Raw genomic sequence first — 2,707 nt, 5'->3', positions numbered from 1 at the left:
CCTCCCTCCTCCCCCCTCCTCCGTCCCTCCTCCCCTCTCCCTTCCTCCCTCCCTCCTTCCTTCCTTCCTCAGTCACTTGTCTGCTCACTAGACAGGCAGCCGCGAACGCGCCCACCCAGCCCCGGGGGTGCCCCAGGCTTCCCAGTGACAAGGCTGAGAGCCAAGCAGAGGAAAGGGGCTCACACCTCACCGCTGAGGCTCTAGACCCCCCACATCCCCTTCCTCTGTGTGTGTGTGTGCGTGTGCGTGTGTGTGTGTTGTAAGTCCTAACGTGGGTCTACCTCACAACGACGAAGGCCCACCCACCCCATCCGGCACCCATGCTGTGCCCCCATCCCCCGTCACATCATCCAGGTGTCAGCTGAGCTGAGGGCGGGGAAGCCGGGCCTGGGGGTGCCACGGGGGTGCCACGGAGCAGCCACAGGGGTCCAGCGGAAGCCCCCTGTGAGTCCCACCATCTAACATCTCCCCCTGCTCTCCTGTGCCCCCGTTCCCCTCCCCCCCCCCGTGGAATCAGGCCCTGGACTGGGTGGAGGGATGAGGAAGGGGATGGGGAGGCCCCTGTTGCGGTGTTGGAAAGATGCGCAGAAATACCCCAGGAGGTGGCCCCCGTACCTGGGGACTTCAGGCACTCTGCACGTGTCCGGGGGGCAGTCCCTCTCACTAGGGAGGGAAACAGACAGCACTCAGCCCAGGGCGGGTCCTGGGGGAAGCGCTCCCGGGCCAGCGATGCCATGGCCCCTGCGAGAAAGCTCCCGAGTGCGGCGGAGCTGGGGCCCTGGGGCCAGGCCAGTGGACGGGGGTCTGAGCAGGGCCCAGAAGCCCTGGACACGTGGCCGTGCCTGGGAGCTCGGTGCACAGGTCCACCCTCGGGTGGTGACCACAGCCTCGGGAAGACACCCCCCCATGGGAAGGAGGAGCAGAGACCAGGAGGCAGGAGCTGGGGCTGCCCCCGTGGGTCCTGGAACCCCCCAGGGGGTGTCTAGCAATGCCCCCCCACCCTCTCAGCTCTGGGAGCCCCGCTCCCCGCCCCTCACCTCCACTGCGTCCTTTCCTGCAGCACCCCCTGTGGGGTCACGGGATCCCCATCGCCATTGCCATCCGGGCTGAGGGAGGAAACGTTCCATTGACTCACTTCATGAAAAGTAGCCATTGCCACCAAAGAGCCATGTCTTCAAGAGAGGGGGCACCCCAGACAAGGATTAGGTGTGCACCACCCACCCCTGAAGACCCCAGCTAGGCCTAGAGAGGGGAGGAGGGGAGGAGGGGGTGAGGGGAGGAGGGANAGGGGGGAGGAGGGGAGGGGAGGAGGGAGCGGGGAGGAGGGAGCGGGGAGGCAGGCTCCTGGATGAGGGTGGTCCTGGGGCCAAGGAGGGCCAGTCTGTGAGGGAGGAGGAAGGAGCGGGAGCCGCAACGGCAGGCCGTCCCACGGGTCCTGCAGGCGGCGGCCCTCAGTGCTGCTGGAGAGAAGAGCGACACCGGCTGAGCCCACACCGCCCGTCCGTCCAACTGCACGTGCCCCCAGGCTGGTTGTCCCCGTGTCTGTTCCCAGGTGGCCAGAGAGCCCAGCCCTGGAAGGAATTCGCCCTGGGAGGACACCGAGCCTCTGCCCACCTAGGTCCTAACGGGGTCGGAGGGGCCCCACCCCCGGCTGGCTCCCCGTCACAGCAGTTGAAGGGACCCCAGCACCCACACTGGGCGCCACGCCTCCCAGATCACACTGGGAACCGAGGGCCCCTCGTTATAACTACCTCCAATTTAGTACATACGTGTGTTTCTATTTCCGTTCCGGATCTTTCTAGAAGGAACCACCCTGAATCCAAAGACTCCGCCATTACCTTTGAGAGTTTCCTGTCTGCCTCCTTCCGGGAATCAGGCTGAAAACATTGCTGGGGGACAAACAAGAGTGTGAAACTGAGTCTTCGCTGGGCAGAGGACAGACAGGCTGCAGGTTCAAGGCTGAGACTTTCACACACACATTCTCACCCTTTTGGCCTCCGGCTCCTGAGAAAATGGACATGGGACCCAACCAGACCCGTCTGGCCCCATCCCCACCCCTGTGGTCACCCCGGCCACTGCAGCACAATCCCACCACCACAGTCACCGAAAGCACGGCAGGGACCACGCCATCGGGCATCCCTTTCACCTGAGGAGTCATTTCTAGATGCAAGTCCAGCCCCTGCGCCGCGCTGAGCACTTAGGAGGGGTGTGTGTGTAGAGATCTTTCTAACAAGTTCCCTGGGTGAGCCGCGCCCGGACACTCTCAAGCCCAGAGTCATGCGTCCTTTCTATGTTCTTTTGTTTCTCTCTCTCTCTCTCTCTTTTGTTTTAGAGATAGAGAGTGCACAAGTGGGGCAGAGGGGCAGAGGGAGAGGGAGGGAGGGAGAGAGAGAGAGAGAGAGAGGAGAGAGGGAATCCCAAGCAGGATCCACGCTCAGCGTGGAGCCTGATCCCACGACCCGGCCCGGATCATGACCTGAGCTAAAATCAAGAGTCAGACACTCAGCCACCTAGGCGCCCCTCCCTTCTATTTCTTTTCTGTTTTGCTTTGTTTTTTTGAGAAAGAAAGAGAGAGGGTGCAAGTGAGTGAGGGGCAGAGAGAGAACAGCAAGGCTCCCCCCAAGCGGGTCGAGCTCACCCCATGCAGATGTCAAACTCACAAACTGTGACAGCAAGACTTGAGCTGAAGGCAGATGCTTATCTCACT

The 2,707-nt window shown here is 62.5% G+C and overlaps 1 protein-coding gene across 3 annotated transcripts in view; it reads right to left on the bottom strand.

Annotated features, from left to right (window-relative positions):
• LOC144218282 (histo-blood group ABO system transferase 1-like) overlaps positions 1 to 1,927 on the bottom strand; it is a 5,588-nt gene extending 3,661 nt beyond the window's left edge. The window contains exons 1-3 of one of the 3 annotated variants that reach the window (XR_013331097.1): positions 1,770 to 1,927; positions 1,038 to 1,106; positions 616 to 663 (exon numbers count right to left, since the gene is read on the bottom strand). Coding sequence is in view for 1 of the 3 variants with exons in the window: in XM_077748134.1 (XP_077604260.1) it covers positions 616 to 663; positions 1,038 to 1,153 (164 nt within the window). In the remaining 2 variants the exon portion in view is untranslated. Of the gene's footprint in view, positions 1 to 615; positions 664 to 1,037; positions 1,245 to 1,769 lie in introns of those variants that run through there. The other 2 variants (XR_013331098.1, XM_077748134.1) reach the window with 2 other exon arrangements.
• Between the last annotated feature and the right edge of the window lie 780 nt (positions 1,928 to 2,707).

The sequence above is a fragment of the Crocuta crocuta genome, unplaced genomic scaffold (genome assembly GCF_008692635.1).
Source record: "Crocuta crocuta isolate KB4526 unplaced genomic scaffold, BGI_CrCroc_1.0 scaffold1719, whole genome shotgun sequence".
NCBI classification, from domain to species: Eukaryota; Metazoa; Chordata; class Mammalia; order Carnivora; family Hyaenidae; genus Crocuta; species Crocuta crocuta.
Note: the sequence above shows the minus strand (reverse complement) of the source record. Positions and strands in the feature narration are given on the sequence as shown.